The sequence below is a fragment of the Lathamus discolor genome, chromosome 6 (assembly GCF_037157495.1).
Source record: "Lathamus discolor isolate bLatDis1 chromosome 6, bLatDis1.hap1, whole genome shotgun sequence".
Lineage (NCBI taxonomy): Eukaryota > Metazoa > Chordata > Aves > Psittaciformes > Psittacidae > Lathamus > Lathamus discolor.
In genome coordinates this window covers 9,257,893-9,281,497 of record NC_088889.1, presented here as the reverse complement: position 1 = coordinate 9,281,497, position 23,605 = coordinate 9,257,893, and the positions used below count along the sequence as shown (strand labels likewise).

The 23,605-nt window shown below is 42.5% G+C and overlaps 1 protein-coding gene across 8 annotated transcripts in view; it reads left to right on the top strand.

Annotated features, from left to right (window-relative positions):
- Positions 1-23,390, top strand: part of RPAP1 (RNA polymerase II associated protein 1) — a 44,481-nt gene extending 21,091 nt beyond the window's left edge. For all 8 annotated transcript variants that reach the window (XM_065685125.1, XM_065685130.1, XM_065685128.1 and 5 more), the window contains 15 exons: positions 305-472; positions 2,841-3,026; positions 4,747-4,881; positions 5,077-5,256; positions 7,240-7,397; positions 8,721-8,900; positions 9,562-9,763; positions 11,554-11,663; positions 13,479-13,674; positions 15,305-15,454; positions 15,721-15,863; positions 16,705-17,509; positions 19,533-19,709; positions 20,377-20,433; positions 21,189-23,390. In XM_065685125.1, coding sequence (XP_065541197.1) covers positions 305-472; positions 2,841-3,026; positions 4,747-4,881; positions 5,077-5,256; positions 7,240-7,397; positions 8,721-8,900; positions 9,562-9,763; positions 11,554-11,663; positions 13,479-13,674; positions 15,305-15,454; positions 15,721-15,863; positions 16,705-17,509; positions 19,533-19,709; positions 20,377-20,433; positions 21,189-21,344 — 3,003 coding nt within the window. In that variant the 3' untranslated portion in view covers positions 21,345-23,390. The remainder of the gene's footprint in view (positions 1-304; positions 473-2,840; positions 3,027-4,746; positions 4,882-5,076; positions 5,257-7,239; positions 7,398-8,720; positions 8,901-9,561; positions 9,764-11,553; positions 11,664-13,478; positions 13,675-15,304; positions 15,455-15,720; positions 15,864-16,704; positions 17,510-19,532; positions 19,710-20,376; positions 20,434-21,188) is intronic.
- The last annotated feature ends 215 nt before the right edge of the window (positions 23,391-23,605 follow it).

The following is a 23,605-nucleotide window of genomic DNA, read 5'->3' as shown; positions in this document are numbered from 1 at the left end:
TCTGCCTAACTCTTAGGGGAAGTGCCAACCTGCCCTCTAATAGCAGTGGAGACAGAGAAGAAACAGGGTGGTTTTGAGAAGACTGATGGGCAGAACAGGCTGAAGTCAGGAGATGCTTCCAGGCTTTAGAAAGAAAGGTTTATGCATTAAGAAACTGGTGTTACATGCTTTTGTGGAATGAAAGGAGGAGAAAATAAGGGAAAAAACCCTGACACTCGGTTTAGCTGCTTTACGGTAGAAATGGGAAGCGGCAAGTATGAAGAAAGAGACAGCTTGAAGACTGACTGTGTGATATGTATTTCAGGCCAGGGCTGGAGAGTTTGTTTCCTCCTTGAAGGGCAGCGTTCTGCGTCTGCTGCTTGATGCTGGGTTTCTCTTCTTGCTGCGCTTCTCGTTGGATGATGCTGTGGATAATGTCATGGCAGCAGCTGTTGGTGCTCTCCAGGCTCTGCTGGTGTCACTTGATGATGAGGTGAGACAATTACTGACTGCCTGGCTTTGATTTCATGCTGAACTGTTTACAGGAATCAGCCTGAGAAGACATGGTAAGTGGCTTAAACAAAGGCTTGCTGGACGGGTTAGCTTAATAGTCAATAGAATTGCTGTGCGTTGGGACAGACAAGGCAGTGTGTTATCCCAGTTTGAGAGATTCAGGGGTAGCAGTCTCTCAGGATGTCTTTTTGTCCTGTTTGAATTAGCTCTGCTCCATGATAAATCCAGTGCAGGTTGCTGAGGTTCTGTTCCTTTTTACATCTTTACAATCTAGATCAGGCTACTACTAATGTAATGTGTACAATTTATTCTTTTTAATATGGTCTCTTTTGTTGGCTTCTTGTTTTGTAGTTTTTTTGCTTCTGAACAGATTAAATATTCTCCCTGCTTCCCCTTAAGCCTCAGAATGATACTCTTTGTTTTCTCTCACTGTCCATTTTCTGCTGTCCTTATGTACTTTTCTTATACTAACAAATACTTCATTTTGCCTTCTTATGCATGTATTTTCTTCTTGATGCTTTTTACCTGTTAGAAGATTGAAACTTCTTTTGGGTGTTCAGAGATACTAGAGAGCCCTGAACAGCAAGATTAAGATGTCTTCCTGGTTGGGCAGAAGCAGTCTGTTATAGACAAAGTGTGCTCTAGGCTGTCTTTCAGGTTCCCTTTATGAGAACTGCTATTATGTCTGACTGCGAAGGGGCTGGTGATAGAGAAGAGTAGGTAGATCTCAAGAAGCCCCTTGCAACTTCTCCTGGGCCTTTAGCTATCCCTAGTGGGGAGGCAATTAAAACGAAGGACTAGGTGGCTTTCTCCACATCTTGCTCCTTTTCTAAGCTATGAGTAATGGTGTTCTGCTTCTAGTAGAAGTCCTGCCCACCCATTGTAAGCGCTGTGAATGCTATGAATCAGCTTCTTGATGTGCTTTTCTTTCTTCTGATATTATTCTGGTTTATAATAGTCTGTAGTGCTCTGATTCTCAGATCAGAGCTTGTGGTGTGATGTCTTGTATAAGCAGGGATTGCTGACTTTCTCAATGCCCAAAGCAGCACTGTGAGTGCTATGTCTGTATATTTTCTCATTCGGGAAGTCTTTCCTTCTTTGTGCTGTCTTTGTTTCGGCTTTGTGTGTTTATGCTGCTGGGTTTCAAAAGGTCTCTGAGGAAGGGACAGGGCTGGAGGTCTGGCCTTTTGCTCCAGGATTTGTAAAACAAACACGATTTATCCCCACTATAAACACAGAAGGTGAACACTCGTAAAAATGATGCTGCCTGAAGGTATTGTTTGTTCATAAATGGCTATGGGAAGGAAGCACCTTTCTCTCTGTTTACTTTGAAGACCCAGGTACTCTGTCTTGTGCTTTTCCTCCTTCTTGTGGAAGGAAGGCTTACAGTCCCAAACTCTGTATTCCAGATGGACCCATAGTTTCATCCCCTGAAGTCAGGCCTCTTCTCACCATGTCATTCACTCACCTACGAACTTGGCTTTATATTGCCTTTTTATTACTCTTTTTTAATGCTTGATAATACCTTCTGCTTCCTTGGCACTTGCATTTGAAATGTTTCAAACCAGCTCAGGGTTTAGTTGAAGGCTATCATGTATTTTCTGACTAATTGGTAGTTACTTCTAATTTCCTGTTCAGGAAGTGGAAATCTAAAGCAGCTCTTGGCAGTGCAAACTTTCAGTTTGACCATTCTTTATGTTTTAAGCCACTTTGAGGGAACTAGGTCTATTATGGGAGCAGTCTCTGAAGAGTTGAAAGCTCACATATTGCAGCATGGCCCCAGATCTTGAGAGTATCTGACACTGTCATTAGCTGTGAACAAAGAAGGGATTTTTGTTTAATCTGCTGAAGCTGAAGGGTGTTTGAACAAATATGAACAAATATACCAGGCACTCTTTTATTCTAACATAGCAATTTTTTCCATCACGATTCTGTGTTATTTGTAACCTCAGTTCCACACAGGTCCAGGAATGGGAATAGAGCCAATAAATGCCAAATTCTGATTTAACTTCTAGAGCCTTGGTGGTTGGTTTGTTTATTTGTAACTTAAACAATTTCCAGTTAAGCTGCGTTTCTGTTAACGTGTGTAGTGAATTTAATTCACCTCACGGTAATTGCTTTGCATGGTTTCTCAAGTGTGTGTGGGTCATAGGTTAAAATCACTTCTGTGGAAATGCATTGCTTTCTGCTTGCACCTGTTCACAGTCGCCTTTATAGTGTTAGTGTTTTCCTGGGGTTAAGTGGGAATCAGCAAAGCATTCCATAATCAAAAGCATCCTTGAATTTTTTATGTCTTCCATGACATCCTTGTGAGAATTTCAGTTTATGTGTCTTTACTCTTCTTACAGAAATATCTTGACTGGACTTTCTCATGGTACCAAGGAATGGCTGCATTCCCATTTGTCCCCAGCAATGAGGAGGAAGAGGAGGAGGAGGAAGATGAAGAATTAAATGGAACAGAGAAGTCTCAAAATAAAAAGTTAAAAGATGAAAACAAGCCAGATCCAGACGTGGCCCGATACGATGTTGTAAAGGTAAGCATAGAGCTAGAGCTGAAATCCTTTTAGGAAAATAGGATCTGTGTGTGTTGTTGAACAGTCTACCCTCCTGTGGATGTTATTACTAACATTCTAAACAAGAATTGGAACTCTTCCCTGGCTGTTGGATGTTTTGTTTCTGTCATATATTACGAGGAGGGTAATCTTATTGATCTCTAAAACTGTTGAGACTTGACATGTGTGATTTTAGTATCATTAAGTGTCTCTACCTTCCTCTAGGGAAACTGGCAACAAGCATACTGGTGACCTTCCAAGACTTGCTGGAAGACTGCATACAGACATGATTTTCAAGCTCAGCTACTTGAGTTAAAAGTGGAAAGGTTCCAACCATTATTAAAGTGTCTGTATGCACTTCTGTGAATTTAAAAATGATCATCACAGCTAGATAGCTCAGAACTAGTCAGATTTGTGCAATGACATTCATTTTATATTTGACATAAGCCGGCTACTTAGCATTTCTCCAATTTCATTCCTCATATTTGCATTTCTAAGGTAGTTGCATCGTTTGGAAGTAATTACTCACATATTTAAGCCTAATCCCGCATTCCTAACAGGAGTTTTAAAAATAGCAATCTTTGTTATCTTATATTCAGCGTTGGTGGAGCTGGTGCAACTCTCTTCCCTGCTGCAATCATTAAAACTTCATTTAGTCACTTGTCACTAAGTCATCACTTAATCCAAGTCCTTGAGACTGTGTTCCAATGGCACTTTGGCATAGGGTACTTGGGCATAGGGTCTTGTTTAGAGGTTTCATGATTTCAGTTGTATTCTACTAGGTGACACTTTAAAAAGCTTAACAAAAGAGTTGTAGATAAGACATGAGATCAGTTTGTGATCCTGGAAACAGTTGCATGGTTCAGCATAATGGATTTTAACTTGTTCCAAGTGGTGTGATCTCAGGAGTATTTGGGAGAAAATTCTCCACTCTTCTAGTTGTTGTGAGATTCCATTTCACACCTGGTTACTGGCTGTTGTAACCTAATTACTCCACACTGTTGGAGTACTTAAACTAGTTCTGAACTCAGTCAGGCCTAGAACTATAACGTTTCTTGGCTGCAGCTATTTAGAAGTGTCAGTACTATGAACTCGGGTGTTACGGAGTTGCCTTTTCTCAGAACTAGGAGTGTGTGATGCTGTCACTTAAACTGAAGACTTGTTTCCCAGCATTGCTACTGATCACGGTCTTCTTCTCTGTGAAATGTGAAATAAAAATCACATCATCTCTCTGCATCTCTTTTTCTGCTGCAAACCGGGAATTTGGGTCTGTTCTTTGCTTCTGTCAGCTTTCTCTGACATGACAGATACTATCAGGCAGAGTGCTGGAGGTGGTGTCTACCCAAAATGATTCAAGGAGCATGAGAACCCTTTTCATCTACATTAGATTTTAGCAGTCTTTTATAGGGAAGGTTATTTTCTTATTCCCTATTACTTCTGTTTTCCAGAGTATGAAAATATAAGTATCCAAATCCCACTAGTGGTTGGATTCAGAACAGAAGTTCAGTTAGTCTTGCTCATTTGCTTATGTACTAGCAAATCCACAGAAACTTATTTCTTTGACTCCCCACTGGTAATTTTAAAACTGTCACCCTGCAGGAGATGTAATTGAATCTCCTTTTGTCTTCCAGCAGCTGCAGTTCAGAGAGCAATTGTAAAGAGCATAATGGATTTTTTTCATTCCTCCCCTTTCTCCTCCCAGGGGCTTTTAAAGACACGGATCCAGCACCGGCTGCGATACATCCTGGAGGTGGTACGACCTGTTCCAACAGTAGTCCTAGATATACTGCACATCCTCACCCACATAGCAAGGCACTCTTCTGAAGCATGCAGCCAGGTAAATCTCCCACTGTAGAGGAGCTGGGGAATAATAGAGAAAGGTGTGAATAAAGGAAGAAAGAAGCGGGTAAAGTTATGGCAAGGAGATCAAACAAACTTGTGTGTTTTGCATGTCTTCTGTATGTCTGCATAACTGCATACCTTTAGTTACTTGTGCTGCGTAAGTTACACTGTGCCTGCTGTTTCTCTTCAGCTGCTTGACTGTCCTCGGTTGATTGAGACCATTGTCAGGGAATTTCTCCCTACTCAGTGGGATCCCCAAGTGGCAGAACCGGGGTGTCTGCTCACCAGCCTCCATGGAGTTGCCTGTGCCACTGCTATGAAATTCATCAGAGTGTTGGCATGTGGAGGCCGAAATGCAACAGCCAGGCTGGTGAGTGCTTCTCAGAAGAGCTTTTCTGATTGCAAAGGCCTTTGTTCCGTGTAAGTAAAGACAGAAGATTAACTGGAGGTGACTGAGCTGAAGCTGGAATAATCGTTGTGTGTTTTAAAGGAATTATTGACAGTGTCCTAATAATGATGCTTCTGCTCTGTACCAGTAGAAGAGCTGCCTCAAGCTTTTTGCCGTATGCAAAATCACATAGCACAGCCCAGTGATACTGACCAATAGCAGATGTTTAGAGCACATGGTGTGTAATGGTCTTTGTTCTCCCATGTTCCAGTGACAGGCAGGACTGTATAAACCAGAGAATAAATTACTATCCTTGTGTTTTATGACCCTGGCTGGACTTTTCTGCCATTAATTTGTCTTAATAACTCTGAGGGCATTTATCAGTATTTTCAGCTCCTCTTATCTACTTCTGGACAGGTTTTCCACTTCAGAGATAATTGCATTCACTCATATAGGTCAACGTACTGATGCTATAAATGCATAACATCTACCATGAGCAGCACCCATTACAGTGCAGTGAGCACTTCTTAGGGTTTTCGGTTCAGTATTGTTAACAGCATTTAATAAATTACCATCCAGGAGATTGCTAACCTCAGCAGCAGAACACCAGCCTGTGCTATAAAATACATAGAATAACATGCTGATAATGGATAGTGGGATATTTAAAGGCTGTAAGTGGTGCTAGTAGCATAATAGAAAATCTCTGAGTTTTACTCTGTTTCAGGCTTTGTGTACTCCAGGTGTATCAAGGCACGCAAAAATTGCTTACAAGGTTCCACTTGCTTTTATGCACAAGGTTTATTGCTTACAATAAACTCTTTGGGCTTCAGTTCTGTTGCACTGTCATATGGCTTGTTACATGCACTTGAACACGGGAATAGAAGATAAACTCATGCGTTGATGATTTTGATTTAGTTCGTTATTATTTCATCTAACAACAGAATTCTTCCATCTTCCTCCACTGGAAGTAAATTTGACTTTGCCCTCTGTTCTGTAGGAGTGGTGTCAGAATTCATCGTTTGATTCATCATCTCCTTTTGCTTTCTTGCTGGTGTGCATTGATTTCCCTATAGGATGTCTCAAGCATTTGAATTTGTAATTATCTATAATATGTCCTTGTGTTGTGAAAAAGACATTGTTACCTCATTTGTTTAGACAGATCACACACAAGCTCTTTTTTGTGTGGGGGAGAGGAAGAGAGAAGCTCCTTTTTTTTTTTTTTTATGGCTACACAAAAATACCCAGTTGTTGGGGAGGATAAAAATTATTTCTAGAGAACTGCAAATGAGTCATGCCCATGCTTAATTCAACACCAAAATAGCCTCAGAACATTTCCAAGGCATCAAAATGCTATCATCCTATAAAGGTAATAGGCAGGAGGCACCCTTTTTGTGAAATAAGTTAGAATCATAGAAAGATTTACGTTGTAGGACCTCTGAAAGCCATTTAGCTGGTCCTCCCAAAACCAAAAGCAGCATCAATTCAGTACTTTTGTATACAGTGTTTTTCATTAGATGTATCTTTACATGTAATCTTGACTGATAGAGTACTAGTTATGACTACTTGAAGAAGGATAAACATGTATTTTCTTAAAATCAGTTAAATCCTGAAGAGAGCATCCAAACCAAGAGTGTGTGGGGTGGAGAAACCTCTGTCAGAAATGATTTACGTGTAGTTGATTTGTGTTAGGAAGGGATTAGGTAACGCCTAGGCGCCCTTTCCAGGAATACTTCTCTCATAAGAGCCTTTGACCATTTATTGATCCTTTGAAGTGTGCTCCTTGAGATTATATAAGATAAAGGCAGATTTGAACAGGGCGAGAGGAGTTGAGAATGAGCTGAACTGAAATGTGCAGCTCTTCTGGTGTGTCAGAGTAATGTGGTGATGATGCATGCAGCTGATACCTCTTATCCCTTTGTCTTTTTCTGTTGTTTATCTTTTCTCTCTGGTTTGTTTGGTTTCCAGCTTAACAAATTTGAAATGAAAAGTCGGTTGAGTCGCTTTATAGCTGAAGACCCAGTGGATCTGCTGCTGCCAAGGGAAGAAGCCATCAGGCTAAGCACTGAAGCCTTCCGGTTGTGGGCTGTGGCTGCTGCCTATGGTCAAGCCTGTGATCTCTACAGGTACAGTCTAAAGCTGGAGAAATGAGGGTGGGAGGCACAACAGGGAAAACAGGCACCCTGTTCCAGAGAGGCCAATATAGGGATCTCCAGGCTCTGTCTCTACCTTCCTTCAGGGAGTCTTATCTCCCTGAAGTCTTATCTGTGGCCTCCTGCAGTAAAATTCCAAGTTCCTTATAGGTATTTGAGTTGAGTGTTGTCTTTTCTGGTTGTTCTTTATCTCCTGTGTTTAAGGATTGGTATTTTGTTGTTTCTCCTCTATATTATGAGAGATCACCCCAGCTTTTTAGGGCTGCATCTTTTTTCCCCTTGAAGGCATCTGTGTTTGTGTGACATCAGCACACATAGTTTGCAGCACACTTAGGGCTGAATCTGATGACCTGAAGGCAGTCTGGGCAGCAGTCACCAGTGTGCATGCTACGTGAGGCAGAGTGATGCAGACAAACTGCATGCCACATCCACTTTCAGTTTGGTACGAGTTCTTGTGCATGACCATCAGGGTCTGTACTGGGATAAGTCTGAACTATCTCAAGCATTGAATCTTATTCCTGTAATTGCACTGACTTGGAAGCACAGAGATGGCTATGGAGTTGCTCTGAAGAGTAAAAGGGAGGCCAAGGGAGTCAGAAGGGAGATTGTTCCTATGCAACACTGTGTTCTTCAGCCCAATCAGGTGAATTGATTAATAAAGAGTAAAAACTGTATATAATTTTGCATTGTAAATAACATTGAGGAAAGACAAAGAGCAGAAGATTCCTTGAATTTGCATTGTCACCGCTGATGATAATGCAAATCATTTGGCTGAGAATTTGAGAACTAGGGAATCAGGAATAAAATAAGAATAGTTTTTTCCATGAGATTATCTTCTTGGAGGCAGAGTATTAGGGAGGTCCTATTCAAATGAAAGACAATATTCTTTTTTGTCATCTTTTTTCCCCTGGCTGTTTCTTTTTGTTATTTTGGTGGTGATGGCAGTTCTCGTAATCTCATTTTAGCAATCTCTGTGCAATGGGAGGATGCAAAGAAGGTAGAGGCAGGTTCTTTCAGTGTTACGAAGTGGAAGTACAAGAAGTGATGGGCACAAATAGAAATACAGGAAATTTCTCTTAGTAAAAAATATTTCCTACTCCCGTGAAGGTGATCAAACACTGGAGCAGGTTGCACAGGAAGATTGCAGACTCTCCATCCTTGAAGATACTCAGAATTCAACTGGACAAATTGCTGGGCAGACTTGCTCTAGCTGACCTGTCTTGAGCAGGGAGTTGAACTATAGATAATCTCCAGAGGCCCTTTCCAACCTCATCTATTCTGTGATTCATACTCTAGGGATCTCTACCCTGTGCTGGTGAGGATACTGCAGTCCCTACCTGAGCTGCTCAGCACTTGCACTGAGAAGAGCTGTATGACCGAGTTGTCTGTCCAGCGAGCTACGGCAGTAGTTACTCTGCTGATACATGTGACACAAACAGCAGGCTATGCTGTGGAGCTGCAGGCCAAGCTGAGCAGGTAGGTCCCCTCTGTCACCAGTTGTGTGTCTGAGTAGTTGGCATCCTGTCTTCTCTCTAATTTGGAGACCTGGCTATCGACTTCTTTTTGTCTGCCTGGTAAGAGGCAGGAGTGAAAATCTGCCTCCGGCTGTGGGGCACAAGTGCAGTGTTAGCCAAATGCCCTGCTGAAAGGAGCTCCGAAGCTCCTTTGATCTTCCCTTTGGGGGAAAAATAGTAACCTCTCCAAGCTTTGGAGGAAGGAACCTCTCTGCAGAGACCAAGATGGATCAGGATTAAAAGGTGGTCGGTTTTGATAGGCATCAAAGCAGTAGCATTTGCTGAAGAAAGAGGTACTTTTTCTGGTGAAAAGCCAGAAACTCTTTTAACTAAAGCTGGACACTGGGGGAGCACGTACAGTAAAACTAGAGCATAGCTTGAAGACAGAGTAGTGCAGATGAAGACACTTTGACTTGCCTCTGCATAGTTTTTGATGCCAAAATCGGTTAAGTCTGGTCTGTGGGAATGTGCAAAGAATTGTCTTTCTGTTAGTGGCTATTGTCTGGTATCAGCTTCCAGACTATGTGCGTTTGGAAATCTTGCTGTTAAAAATTACTTTTTAAAGAGAAAGTTGTTTCTGATACATATTTGCTATCCTGTATTGTTCTTCAATTGTGTTCCAGTAATAGCTCAGAAGATAGCGAACAGGTTCCTCCTCCTCCCATATCCTGGAATCAAGTGTCAGGCTTGCAGCCCTTCCTGGAGACCAGTCTGAAAAAATTCCTCCAGGAGATATCCCAGACAGAAACTTGGCAAACTCTCCAGCCTCTGACCACAGCTTACGTGATCTACTTGGGAGTGTATTACAGTGCTTGTAGCCAGCAGGTAAGGCCTGAAGATACAGGTTGTCTTTTCATCTCACCAGCATCAGCTTGTGTATTACCTCTGAACACCTGAACTTAACAGGTAAAGCTGAAAAACACAGACATTGAGGCATCTAGCTGAGGACTAGATTTTGTTTATCACAGCTCATATCTAGGCTGCAATGCATTTAGGGTCAGATAAGTCTACTGATCCTTCACATTAGCAGTGCCAAATATCACTGTCTTCCTTTCTTGTCTTTTCCTTCCTTTGGACTCAGCGTCTCAGTCAGGGTAAGTCATAGTGCTGTGACTGTTCTCATTTATGGCAGGGATCCAAAGCATGAAGCAAATATGACCTGATTCAGTTTGGCAGCCCTTGCTCTTTATGGGCTAAATCAAGTTGCACATTTTTGCATTTGCTGTGGTCTGTAGCTTACATGTGGACAGCTATAGTGCAATAATCTGGTTGGAAGATTGAGCATCGAGGGTCATGCCATAGGAACTTTGGATAGGAAACAATAGAGATAAATTTATTTGCTGCCCCATTGACATTGAAGGTCGACTCCTGTAACCCAGCTACAGCTGTAGTATGTGGCCGTCTTTTAAAGTGAGTTTTCTGAAGGTGACACATCAGTGTGATGCTGCTGAAGAATAATGTCTTATACTTCAGCTACTGTAAAGATTCATGTTCTAAAGATAAATGCAATTTTCCTCTTTACTGCCCAACTGACATGCCCGAGGTGTGACCTGGGAGAGCTATCTTCATGGTGTGAGGGTAATTTAGTGGCTGTAGTAACGTTTCTGCAGCTCCTCTGAAACTTGCCCAGAGCAACTGAGTTTGTTAGATGTGGTTGGGGTGGAAACCACCAGTATCTCTCCAAGATGACTTTAGTGTCCCAGGTGAGCATTAGAGAACCAGGATAACCAAGAAGTTAATATTCCTTTTTAACCTTTATGACTTATTTTTTATTTCCACTTAAAAAGAAGTTCCATCATCTACCAGTGGTTAGTTCTTCTGATTAAAAAAATCAAACCAAAATTGCCCAACTTCCAGAGTAACCAGACTACTCTATACTGGGACCTTCTTGGAATGTTTTTGTTAGCCTGCTTAGAACTCTAAGGTTAACACGTTCATGTAGGTCATACTGATTTGTAGAGGGGGATTTCATCTGGGGAAAATTAGATTTTATGTTATGGAACTGAGTATTTCTGTATCCTAAAGCAGCATTCTAATAAAGAGAACATTAATATTTGCCAGCATGTTCCTTCAACCTGCGATATTGCTTACTAGGGTCAGAAGAATTTAGATGGTTCTCTAAAAGCCACAGACCCTCCTCTGTGCAATGTTTATCCACAGTCATGCTTGATGGGTAGGCCAGTCACATTTCATACATCTTTTAATTTGGGTTTTTTTGGGGGACCCTCATGGTGCCACAGTGCTTTCTCAAGGTAGTTCTGATCACCTTTGTGTCATCTTCACGTTAAATGGAAAGATCAGCACTTAGATAATACGGAAAGGGAGGGGTAGCCTTTTAGGGCAAATTTTCATTTAGGGAATCTTGATCCCAAAATCAAGATCCTTACTTCTACCCAGTTAAGAAATCTCTGTGATACTTGAGTGCAAGAGCACCTTGGTGTTCTAGTTTTCAGCTTCCACACCACCAGCTGTGAGGCCAGCTCCAACCTAGAGCAGTAACACTATGTAGATTTTGTGGTCTGGCAAAAACACAATGAACATAGAGAAAGCAATTAAATCAACCTGCAATGCCTTCACTCACCATCTTTTCCTGTCTTTTTCCATGTCTTTTGCAGCCATCAGTCAATCCAGTTGACTGCTTAGAGGAACTGGAACGTTTGACATCTGAGGTACTGCAGCCCCTTCTCAGCCAGCCAGCCATACAGAGCATGTGGGACTTGCTCAGGTAAAGCCATTTCACTGCTGTTCCCAGAAGCTAGGGGAGCTTCACTTCTATACTGTACTGTGTGCCAGTTTTCCCCCTCCCATTCCTTTCCCCATACATATGTGCTCTGTGTGTGTGAATTAAGAGTGCAGTCAGGCTCTGTCTATACCCTGCTTTGTTCTCTCTCCTCACAGCAAAAAGCATGATATCCACAGATGTTCTCTAGTTCCTCCTTTCCTACTGGTGCTGCTGCTGGGTCTGCATCTCTGCCTCTTCATGTAGTTGTAGTTTTCATGTTAATTTAAGATTGATTTTAGTCACTCTTGGGTTTGATTCTTTGGTTTCACTGTTTTTTAGAAACAAGTGACATCAGTTTTAGTCCCTCTTACAGAGTGTGTGTGCATGTACCATTCACATGCTCTGTATGATGCAGTTTGCAGAAAATATTTTAACTAGACTCTCACCTTTAAGCTCCTGCAGAGCTTGAAACCCTCTGCAGGAAAGCGAAAAGCCAGATACCAAACTGTTCTTTCAGACATTTGGGTAACATAAGCTTTGTCTGTGGCTCTTGGAACTGTTACAAGCAGTACAGAGATTCTGTCTTTCTACTGTAGAGGGAGCCTCCCTACTAGCCTGTGATCAGTCCTCTGGAGGGAGGGAATCTAAAAGGCCCAGCCTGTAGTCAGGGAGACATTTGGCTGCTTCTGAGAACATCTCATATAAGGGGTACTTGAAATCTTTGGTTTTAAGTGGTATTTGAGTGGTCACCAAACAGTTTGGCCCACGATCTTTCATCACCGAGAACTGAGGTCTGAAGCTCTTAGCATCAAGTACGGTTCCAACACAGGGGTGCTCATTAGACCCTTTCCTGCCTGTTCTTGAGGTCTGAAAGCAATGGGTCTGGTCAGGCTGTAGAAGCCTATCAGCGAGAATTCTCCTATGCTGCTCTTAACACTGGCTGGTAGAAGTGAAGAGTCAGCTAACCTTTGCCTTAATATTTTTGACAATCTTGTCTAAATGTTCTGGGCAGATTATGGCCAGGAATTCAGGGTGCTCTGTGCACCCCAGATGTGTTCCTGCACTGCTATGTGGTAATGCCAATGGAAGGAAGAGCAATGCACGTAAAGAATTGGCTCTCTGTCATAGAGTAATGATACGGATCTTTGACAGTATTTGCCCTGTTCTCCCATTACAATTCAGCAACATGCTTATGGTCACCCTTCCTTGTAGTGTCTGGCCTGTACAGACATGGTGTATCTTAAGTGCACCCACAAGCGTTGCTGGTGTGAAATATTCTAGTTCTGCCCACACCAAGAGCACAGTCATGTTCATGTACATTAAAGCCAGGTTCTGCCTGAGTAGAGATTAAAAATACTCATTTCATGAGTATGTAAGGGGCAGCATCTTTGCAATGTCGATTTTAGATATAAGCTCGCTGTTTGGCTTTGCCTGCCAGGTTATTATTGAAATGTCTTGAGTGGGTGGCAGCTCTATTAGCCTGGTTTCCATATATATGTGGGGAAATGTGTAATTCTTTTTAAACAGATTCCCAATGGTTTCAAATGTTTGACATCAGAGATGCATCACTGTATCAGTATTTCTGCATGTAATGAACAGTTTAGCTAAAGATTAGAATTCATGACAGCTCACTGGCAATGGGTTGTATGGTGATGGTGTTTACTTCAGCAACCCTGGTACAAGGGTTGTTCTTGCATGGTCTTCAGACTTTCATTTTACTGCAGTGTGTGGGACATTTCAGATCTTTCCAACAAGATAAATTTTCAGCAGTGTAAGTGCTTTTGACCTGACCCCTCTCTCTTTTGTCTGTTCACACAGGCCATGTTCTGCATTGTGCAACCCTCTGTCCTGTTCCCCAGCACCAGAATCTGTCTTCAGCATTGCATCTCTGAGTTGCACTGGAGGCAAACCTCCTTTGAGCCTGGTTGGCTCCAAGTCACCTTTTCCCTTCCTCACTGCCCTCCTGTTTCTCATCAACAGCATCACTGACATTCACAAGGGTCTGACGAGCAAGGTGAGAATAGATTTTTACTGCAAGGTCTTAGTGAATGATTATATGTTTGAGGGAGGTTAGTATTTATATCTTCTTAGGCTTAAGAGTGATCTTAGTAGGAGTATTAAAAAGGATTGCTGTGTATTTTTGTTCTAAAAACAAAAGATGAGGATCTGAAGTGTATCTTGTCTTTGAACTCCAGCATCCAGTTGATGCTGGGAAGCTGGAATTATAGAGCAGATGACTGATCAAACTTAAAGGATGGATGTAAAAAGAATGTTGAGAAGGGTTAAATAACTGTTGTTTGGCTGAGCAAAATAAATAACTGAGTGTCAGAGGAGGAAAGGGATGGTTGAAGCATAAATGACAAAGAAAAATAGGATAAAAATTAAGAAAAAAGAATGAGTGCTACAGTGACTGAAGAGGTTTCTTCCCTCTTCTGATTGTCCTGAATTTTTAGAATGAGAGTCATGACAGACTACAAACTCTGAAAAGGAAATGGCAGAGCCCTTGAGAGATGGAGTACCTAGCATAAACTTTCTAAAAGCCTTCTTCCTCTGTCACCTTATGTTGACCAGTTACTGATAGGAGTATCCTACACCTGGGTCAGAACAATCCCAGGTACAGCTACAGGTTAGGCAGAGAAGAGATTCAGAGCAGCCCTGCGGAGAAGGAATTTGGGGTTTTTGGTTGATGAGAAACTTAATGTAAGCTGGCTTCATTGTGCACTTGCAGCCCAGAAAGCCAACCGTATCCTGGGCTGCATCAAAAGGAGCGTGACCAGCAGGTCGAAGGAGGTGATCTTGCCCCTTTACTCTGCTCTCATGAGACCTCACCTGGAGCATTGTGTGCAGTTCTGGTGTCCTCAACATAAAAAGGACATGGAACTGTTGGAACAAGTCCAGAGGAGGCCATGAGGATGATCAGGGGACTGGAGCACCTCCCGTATGAAGACAGGCTGAGAAAGTTGGGGCTGTTCAGCCTGGAGAAGAGAAGGCTGCGTGGAGACCTCATAGCAGCCTTCCAGTATCTGAAGGGGGGCTATAGGGGTGCTGGGGAGGGACTCTTCATTAGGGACTGTAGTGATAGAACAAGGGGTAATGAGTTCAAACTTAAACAGGGGAAGTTTAGATTGGATATAAGGATTATAAGGATATTAGATTGGATATAAGTTCTTTACTGTAAGGGTCATGAGGCACTGGAATGGGTTGCCCAAGGAATTTATGAATGCTCCATCCCTGGCAGTGTTCAATGCCAGGTTGGACAGAGCCTTGGGTGAGATGGTTTAGTGGGAAGTGTCGCTTGCCCATGGCAGGGGGGTTGGAACTAGATGATCTTAAGGTCCTTTCCAACCCTGACTCTATGATTCTATCTGGCCAGATAAGGGAAATACATCTTTAGTCACTGGCCATACTTCTGCCTTACAAAGCTCTAGGGAAGTGAGTATTGGTTACCTGTGGTAGGGATGGTCATGGTAGATATAGGTGAACTCTGAGGCAGAAAAGCAGATATTTTTCAGACTCTTTTAAATAATTCCTTTTGGAGTACCCAACAGAAATTCTCATGTGAGAAGGCATGGGGTAGACCTTTCACTTTCCTCTGGGCATGAAACTATCTTCATAGTATGTCTTCTCTTCTGATTCCTTTATAGTACAGCTCTGTGCTGGATTTCGGAGGCTTGAAGGATTATCTGCATCAAAGCTGGCAGAGTAGACTTCCCTCTGTAACTCCTTCATCTGCGTGGATCCTGCGCCATGAATACCACCTGCAGTACTATGTGCTAGCCTTGGCTCGGAGAATGGTACCCTTATTTAGTCCTTTCATTGCTTTCACCTGAGGTATTGACTTCACATGGGCCTCTCCAGCTCAGTGTGTCCAACTGGCAGCTGGTCCTTGCATCCATGTTCATTGACATACCTGACTTAAGTCTGGTGACTCTACCACTTTCCTGTGAGACCTGTGTCTCTCATAACAATAGGAGAAAGAGGGTTTTGTCCCTCCTGTCCTTGTTGATTGCCTCATTGACAAAAGATATGGCGTTTTTAATCTGTTTTGTTTCCTGTACAGGTAGGTGCTTGTCCGGATTACAGCCAGCACGCCTCGCTCCATCACTGTGTTGCCATGGCGTTGCTAAGCCGTCTGTTGCCAGGGAGTGAGCATCTGGCTTACGAGGTCCTACTGGATCTTGCCTTTAATCCAGAGTTTCTTCCGTAAGCTTTGCATTTTTTCCTTTCTATATTCTGGTATATGGACTAACTTAGGTTTTGTTTGTTTGGTTTTGGATGGGATGGTAAAACAGCTTGACTGGTGCAAGTCTGAAGAACTGAGTTTATCCTCTGTAGGTGTAGGCCCTTGGCACTGCAATTTTGTTATAATTTTTGGCTTTTAATAGAGCCTGTATTCAAATTTTAGTTATTTATTAGCATATTCTCCAGTCATGGAGCCTTCTAATCAGTTTGGTGGGTTTTGTTTTTGAAAAATGCCTGTGATGGCACTAACATTTTGGGAGAATTTGGCAACTAATCTGAGACCATGGTGAGTCTCTGGTCTGAGATTGTTCCACATGGATTTGACAAACACCCCCAAGTGTCTTAATTGCCAGTCCTTGGTTCCCCTGACCTTGCCACTACCAGCTGTAAAACTAGCATTCCAATAATTGCCTTATTGATTCACACAGGCCTTATGATATGTGGTATTTCATCTCAACACCCTGACAGCTGCAGTGGTATTTTAGATTGCCTCTCTGCACAAGCAGTTTTAGCCTCCACACCAGACTGCTGGCATTGTGTGGAGGTTTTTCATGGCAAGGCCTTAGTGTTGCGAACTCCAGATGTAGTTCTGTGAATTCCCTGTAAATACCAAGGTAACTGATGCTTTACAAGCACTCAATATTATCATAGCTGAATGCTTTAGGAAGTGTTGCAAATGATGTTTACTTACTGGTCAACTTGATCCATGAAGACTGTCGAAGAATTTCTGTGGTGGTTTGTTTCTTTGTTTTGTGGTGGTCTGTTTGTTTCTTAAACTGATGCTTGTCTCTTTATCTTACAGTGAAGGGAAAGCTGGAGGGCCAGAAGCAGCTGACTTCTCTGATATCCTGCATCTAAGTACCAGTGCCAAACTGGCACAGCCTGGCTCTGCAGCAGCATCTTGTTCAAAGGCTACTCGTGGTACCCTGCTGAGAGAATCATACCAGGATCTACCTTCCATCCGCTCCTGCTACCTTTCTCATTTTGTCCACTTGCAGCCTACGCTCATGCGTTCCCAAGCATCCTACCAAGGACGGAATTACCTCATCCAGTCAATGCTACTTCCTGAGGTCAGAGGGCCCATCCTACCTTCAGACTGGCCATTCTTTCCACTTATCAGCCTTTACAACAGAGTGACTAATGCAGAGACACGTGGGGCTGTACTGAACTCTCTCCCACTTGATCTTGTCAACACTGTGACCTGGAACCTGCAATGGGTCTTGTTGCTGGAAACCTGGCGTGCTAAAACCCTTCAGAGCATCCCTACTGCTGCCAAACTTGCACGGCTTATGTGTGTCTTCCTCACAGGCAGTGACCTCTTCCTAGAAGCACCAATCCACCGTTATACAGCTGCCCTTCTGTCTCTGTATTGCCAACCCAAGGCATTGGACTCCCTAAACTTGGATGCTCCTCTCCCTGGTTTGGCATCCTTCCATGATCTCTACATCAGTCTCCTGGAGCAGTTTGAAGCTGTCTCCTTTGGAGATCCACTCTTTGGAGTCTTTGTTCTTCTACCTCTACAGAAGCGTTTCAGTGTTCATCTGCGCCTCTCTGTTTTTGGGGAGCACACAAGTATCCTGAAGGCACTGGGAGTACCACTCCAGCAGGTAATCCTGGCTTATAGTAGTTGCCTGTCACTGCATATCTCTGGATCACTGGTCTTTTGCCTTTGTTTCTGCAACCTTGATTTGGGCATCCTCCCAGCACTTCCCTTTTTCCTTGCTCCTCCTTATCCAGTAGAATCATCATGCTTCCTTTGCTTAGAGGCTTTTCATTCTCTCTGAAGAAAGTACAACACATGCAATGTAAAATAGAGTAGGTATGGAGAGAGCAATGTTCTTTTGATCTGGGGCTATGGCAGCAGTGTATATTTTTTTTTTTGGTTTATATTGGTTTGGTTTTGGGCATGGGATGGTAAAACAGCTTGATTGATGTAAGTCTGAAGAACAGAGCCCATCCCCTGTAGGTGCAGGCCCTTGTCACACAAACCTGTTGAACTTTGTTTTGAGAGCAGAGTGTGTGTGTATGTGTTCAGTCTGCAGTGGAAACTGTCCCATACCCTGCTTGGTTTAATGACTGAGAACCTCCTTCTAATTTATAGCCTGTATGTATGAAGGGCTAGTCTGCACCCCAAGTTCTTCTGCTAGCAATTACCTTTCCCTTAGATAAGTCTTGTCTCACCTTGGTGAGAACCTTTTCCTTTCCTAGTGCATAGAGAAACAGTTATTTTTCCTCTCAACCATGTTTCCACACCTAGTTACGCTGGATTGTGCTTTCCTGGGTAACTCCGCAGGAAGATTTCATTTGTCAAGTGCAGGATTGCATTTCTTTTGAATGAGCAGAGCACAAGAGATGGAGTGTAGCTGCCTTCAAGTTCTTTGGCAGTTGACAGACAATACCTCATCTAGCCTGAAGTTTGCTAATACAGAGATAACCTTTCAAAACTTTTTTCCAAAGAACTAGGAACCAGCAGTTTAGGTGAGATCAGTGCTTTCCATTGTATGGTTGCTGTGCTTTTGCTTTGGTTGTAGTAGCCCTGCAGCCAATTTTTCTATATTGTAATGACCAGATGAGCCTGTTTCTTAAGCAGGTAAGGCGAGATATTCTGACCTGTGGTAAGCTCTCTGTTCTCTTGGTGTTCCCAGTAGCCTACCCTTGCTTCTATTCCAGTACCACAAATACATGCAGGAACAGAGCTAAACACTATCTTCCAGACGGAAGCCTTGATTCTACATCACATACTGTATCTTGTCTTGATCCCTCGACATTACATCCTTCAGTATTGTCAGACCTGTGGTGTATGTTACAACGGAGAACATTTCATGGCAGGTTGTTTTTCATTGCTTAGAATTTTTTTTTAAATGCCAAATAGTTTGAGCAATGTTTTCATTGCCGTGTTGCTTGAAAACAAACTATGTGTTGGAATATCTGATCACTTGAGGTGGCGTTTGTTTGAGGGGTTTTTTCTCGCCTTTTTGTCTTGAGTTAAAACAACCACAGAGGGCAGACTGTATTTTGAATGGAGTAAAATCAATGATTGTCTTCAAACCTGTAAAGAAGATGCTTCAAAATGAAAATATGTCAGTTTAGCCCTAGAGAACTTATCTAAAATTGGACTTCTGGAGAGGGGAGAAGCAAATAAAACCAAGTTGTTACTATAAGCTTTTCTAACCTGTCTTTCAAAGCTAGACAATGAAATCGGAGAATGATGGAGACTTCACTTAAAATCATTAACTCTGGCACATGTATCTGCTTTCCTTTTCTGGCTAAATGCACAGATCAGTGAAAGCCTCTGGTATTAGTGGGACGTAATGCTGTTGAAAGTTCTTTGCCTCTTCACTTTGAAACCACTATTCTTACCAGTGCCAAGAAGCAACCGCAGTGATTTAACCAGTAAAACATCTCTGTAAAGCTGAATAAGTCTTGAGGATGCTTTGTCAAAGGCACGTCACATTAGTCAGCATGGGCAGTAACAGTGCTGCTCCAAATGGAGGTGGTGCCACTGAGGTATATCATGTTATATAGGAGTGTGTACACAGACAGCTGGGGAGGGGCACCCTAAAGTCATGAACTTCCCCCTCAGTACTTAGACCCTGACAAAAATTGTAATGTTGCCTTTGTTTGTTGCAGTTCCCTGTACCTCTTGAGCGATACACTTCCCCTCCTGAAGATAACCTGAACCTCTTGCGACTCTACTTCCGAACACTCGTCACTGGCACGCTGCGCCACAGCTGGTGCCCTATTCTTTATGTGGTGGCTGTGGCTCATGTGAACAGCTTTATTTTCTCCCAAGACAGCACAACACGGGTAGGTAATGTAGAGCCTCAGGGCTGGAAGCTTTGGGGTTTGCATCTGCTCTTCCCAAGGGTCCAGTGTGGTTTGTGGTGAATTACTGACCTTGGGCTTGAAAACAAAGATTGCAAATGAATGTTCTGAGGATTGGTCAGCTGTTTGAGAATCCACATATGAGACACAGACAGCAGCTCTTGTTCATTATACCCTAAAGCACTTGCATTGGTGGTCATTAATCCTACGCAAACCTTTGAAGTCAGCAACTATGTGTGCTATGGTACATGGGGGATGAATGGAGAGGCTGAGAGATCTGATCAGGCAGAGAGAGGTTGTAATAGATTTAGCCTCTGCCTGGGGCAGTCTTAATGTGCAGACTGTTCTTTCACTTGCTTGAATAACCAAGCAGAAGCCCTCCCATGGCCTTGGGACCTCTAGCAGTGATTACTTCTGCTAACATTTCACCTCTGTAGTTTTACCTGAAAGTGAAGAAGTCAGCTGAGTTTCAGGTCAGGGAAAGGAGGAGCGAGGCAAGATCCAAGCAATAGCCATCTTGAGCCCTGTCTGCTGGAACAAGCTGCTCTTTGGAGCATTGTCATAATGAACAAAGTGTCCTCCTGAACTGCTACCTGTGGGTCAAGGTAGCAGTGCACCAAATTAAGCAAAGTATGTGTTCTCTTCTCAGGAGGCAGATGCTGCTCGGAAAAGCATGCTGCGAAAGACGTGGCTGTTGGTGGATGAGGTAGGATCTGTCGGGTTCAGTCTGTGCCACTGGGAATTAAGTTTTTCAGATGCAGTACTCTTACAGATTTATCTTTGGCTTTTGAAATTTAACTGCCTTGCTAACTTGAGAATGAGAGGAGATTACCAGGATTTTGACTTGTGATGGCTATAAATACTGTTTTCCAGTTCTTGTAGTAATTGCACTCAAAACAGAGCCCTCTGGAACCTAGATGAATCTCTTCTATTGTATTTCCATGCTTCTTGCCCAAGCAGCATTATATCAGGGTTGTGGCAGGTCCTAGAGGAATGATTCTAGCACAACTGTGAGTAGGTGGCCAGCAGTGATCGCCCTTTAGTCTTAGTTGGATGCTTACCGTGAAAAGAGCAAAACAGATGTACTGTTTCTCTGGGAGCTTGCAAAGCCTTATTATTTATGTGACAGGGCTGGGCCATTTGACCCTTTATGTTTAGCATCCAGGGTGAATTCTTAGATCCCACTCAAAACCCCATGTGGGCTTCTGACAAGAAGTTATTGTGAGGGGCTGTTGAGGAGACATTGGAGTTATGTTCAGAAGAGGAATTCTCATTCAAATCAAAAGTGAATTTTCTTGGAAGAAACTCACCTTTTAAACCTCTTCCATTAAGATGATGCAATTGATATGTTGGGCATAATGGAATTGCACTATCTGGCAGGTTGCTATGTTGTGTTGGAGACAAGGTGGAAAAGATTAGATTCTTCTCAACATGCTTTATGTCTGCTGCTTCTTTCTTCAGACGTTGAAAAAGCACCTACTGTACTACAGACTGCTGAATGCAGAGAGCCCTTTGGGATTTGACCTTTATGAGCAGCTCCCTCCCATGCGACTGAAGTACCTGCAGATAGTGACACAGAAGGAAAATAAGGAGAATGCACCATCACAAGTCTTGTAGCAAAACACTTGTGCAAGAAGAGGGCTAAGGAGAAAAATGGAGGAGCTCGGTTTGTGCTTCACTGCTGAAACTGCGTGTACTTAAGGCAATTTCAGTGCCTGACACTCATGGCATCTTTCCAAAGTTAAGTACTGGTAGAATGCTCTGAGCCCTGCAAAACAATACACATCGTGTCAAGATAGGACAACAGGTGTGTGTTGTCTCTCCATGATGAATGCTGGAGCATTTTCTTCCATCTCTTTCAGGTGGCTCTGCTGTTTCCTGGAGATGGTGAGAATGTGTCTGAAAGGCACTGGACTGTTGACTAAACTGACAAGTGGAAAAGCTGTTGTGTTCTCTGAGGCTGGAGACTGTGTTTTCACGTCGATATATGTCTTTCCCAGATCTTTTTCCTTTTATTTTGTATCCTGAATTTGAGTGGTCATTTCCCCACCCTATTCCCTGCAAATAAAACTACAACAGGGAAAAAGCTGATCCTGAAAGCCTTTTTCTTTTATAAATATATATACAAGTAGTTTCTCTAGGACAGTATTCTGTGCATACAACCAGCCACACAGATGTATTGTGTCAGACCTAAGAAATAATAGTTCCTAGTGCTGTGGTGAAAACACTGGATGTCCTCTCTTGGCTGTCTTTTGGATAGTCTCTAAACTACTTTCTTTTCTCCCTTAATCTTGTTACGTGTATAACAAGATAAAAAATAACTTATTTGCAGGGCGGGATGCTTGGCAGTAACCACTCACCATTACAGGCAAAAAACCTCTATCTGCTTGTTTAGCTGGAATATGTATTAGTTGCCCTCTGAGAAGAGGGGAATATAATTTGAATTTTAAAGTAGTGTTCCTAAGCTTAAACCTAATTTTACAAATCCATAATTTGATCCCACTTCTACATCCAAATTCTGTATTGCAGCCTCAGACACAAGGGCTTCAAATATAGTGCCCTAAAGAGGCTCATCACAAGTGCCAGGGCAAGTCCGGTGGTCAACATGGGTTTTTTGGTTGTTAATTATTTTAAAAGTACTTGATGTGATTAAAAGTTTGATCAAAGGCATGCAAGTTTCTGTTCTATCTAAACAGTGAGACCCCAGCAGTTATCTTTCAAGAGCAACGGATGGTACAACTTAAGGACATTTAAGAGCAGCCTTTTGCTTTTCAGATCTCCAGTTATAAAAGCTCTCCCAGTCCTTTGTGTGATGGAGAGTTGTTTTATAATGTCTACAAGGTGTAAATAAATACTTTGATAGGTTTGGAGTTTTTCCCGAACTGAGAATGCTCTCCTTTATTTAAATCTTTTAAGTTTGGATAGTTCTGTTTGCAATTTATGAATATCTTGGGAATACTACTGCTGTGAGGAAATCCACTAATCTGTGGAGCTCTGCAAGAGCGTTCTTCAAGCCAAAGGTATCATCCTGCTTGTGTGGAGGATCAGTAACACAGGGTCTCAAATGCTGTGTGTACTTGGGGAAGGTGCAGGGTGGTGGTACCACGGGTGGTATTTGTGGATGATGAGAGAGGTGGTGGATTTCATTTACTTGGGAACTCTGGGAAGGAAAGGATCAGGCTTTTGTTTGATTCTCAAAAGTCCCTTTTGTTCCCAGATGTTCCTTAAGCTATCAGTGTATGGTCAGAGAGCACCTCCATCTTTTGACATGAAATTCTGATGCAAACATTGGCAACAGATGGAAGGAAAGGATCCTGAATAGTTCTGCAGGGCACGGTTATGTGCAGAACATCGTAAGGATGCTGTATCTGAGCCCTAAGCTGTTAAAACTTGGGCTGTCACTTGAGATGGCATGGCAATCCTAAACTTGAATTTTCAAAGGCTTTGGGAAGCCTTGTACCAAATTTCTCTGCAGAACACTAGAGGGCATTGTTTTATTTGCTTAAACGCACCTTTGTCGGCTTCAGTGCAATTGGGATCAAATCAAAACCAAGAAACCACCAACCCTTAAATCTACCTTGAATTTTCTGCATTTTTATATTTTATCTTTACGTATATGTACTTCTGGAGAAAGTGTAGAGAATTAAATGCTTTTTGATGTCAGTGGTTGCTGAGAATCATTTAGTGCTTTGCCAGCAGGAGCATTTTTGAAAAATCCTGGTAGAATGAATGAAAGCTTAAACTGAATGCAGTCTGAAGCAGGAGAAAAGTGATCCAGTTCTGTTAATACAGTTTAATCCTTGTCAGAGTAAGTGAGGAGATGAAGAAAATTAAAGCCATCCCAAAAATGGATGCGACTTCTTATCTCCGTAACAAAA